Source organism: Tupaia chinensis, unplaced genomic scaffold (genome assembly GCF_000334495.1).
Source record: "Tupaia chinensis unplaced genomic scaffold, TupChi_1.0 Scaffold000644_1, whole genome shotgun sequence".
Taxonomy (NCBI): domain Eukaryota; kingdom Metazoa; phylum Chordata; class Mammalia; order Scandentia; family Tupaiidae; genus Tupaia; species Tupaia belangeri.
In genome coordinates, this window is record NW_006160165.1 from 5,524,160 (window position 1) to 5,524,700 (window position 541).

At 67.1% G+C, this 541-nt stretch overlaps 1 protein-coding gene across 4 annotated transcripts in view; it reads left to right on the plus strand.

Annotated features, from left to right (window-relative positions):
- The window catches only part of ARHGEF7 (Rho guanine nucleotide exchange factor 7), a gene marked incomplete at its 5' end in the record, with an annotated part of 116,584 nt that overhangs the window by 96,076 nt on the left and 19,967 nt on the right, over positions 1-541 (plus strand). For 2 of the 4 annotated variants that reach the window (XM_027776205.1, XM_027776206.1), the window contains 1 exon segment: positions 1-87. This exon segment is cut by the window's left edge and continues 25 nt beyond it. In XM_027776205.1, coding sequence (XP_027632006.1) covers positions 1-87 — 87 coding nt within the window. 4 annotated transcript variants of the gene reach the window in all.

Consider the following 541-nt stretch of genomic DNA (forward strand, 5'->3'; position numbering starts at 1 on the left):
CCGCCGAAAACTCCCAAGCCCTGGAGCCTGAGCTGCCTGCGGCCCGCGCCTCCCCTCCGGCCCTCCGCTGCTCTCTGCTACAAGGAGGTGAGGACCTGCGGCTCCTGAGACGGCCGGCCACGGCGAGCATGCGGGGACGGGGCGCGTTAGGCTGCTCGGGCTCTGCACCCTGCCCTGTCTCTCCTTTGAGCTCAGGGCAAGTCCACGCTCTGTCTGCGACACGGAGTGCAGGTGGGCTGCCCTTGCAGAACTGCCAGGTGCTGCCCCGCTGCCCCACCTGTTGCCACAGGGTGCGGTGGTTCCCAGGTCGGGGCGGGAGGTCGTGTGAACCTCTGGTCCTGCCTCACCTGCTCGGGTGCTCCCTCTGCTTCCCATGGGGCCCCACCTGAGGGGCCCTGAAGCAGAAGGACCCTGAGCTGCAGGCCCGGAGCCTGCCCAGACCCTGCGTCTTGGCAGCAGAAGCTATTTGAGCTGAAGAGAATACGTACCCAGAGCGGTGGGAGCCTGAGGGCAGTGGGCATTTGTCGGGTAAGAAGCCGTA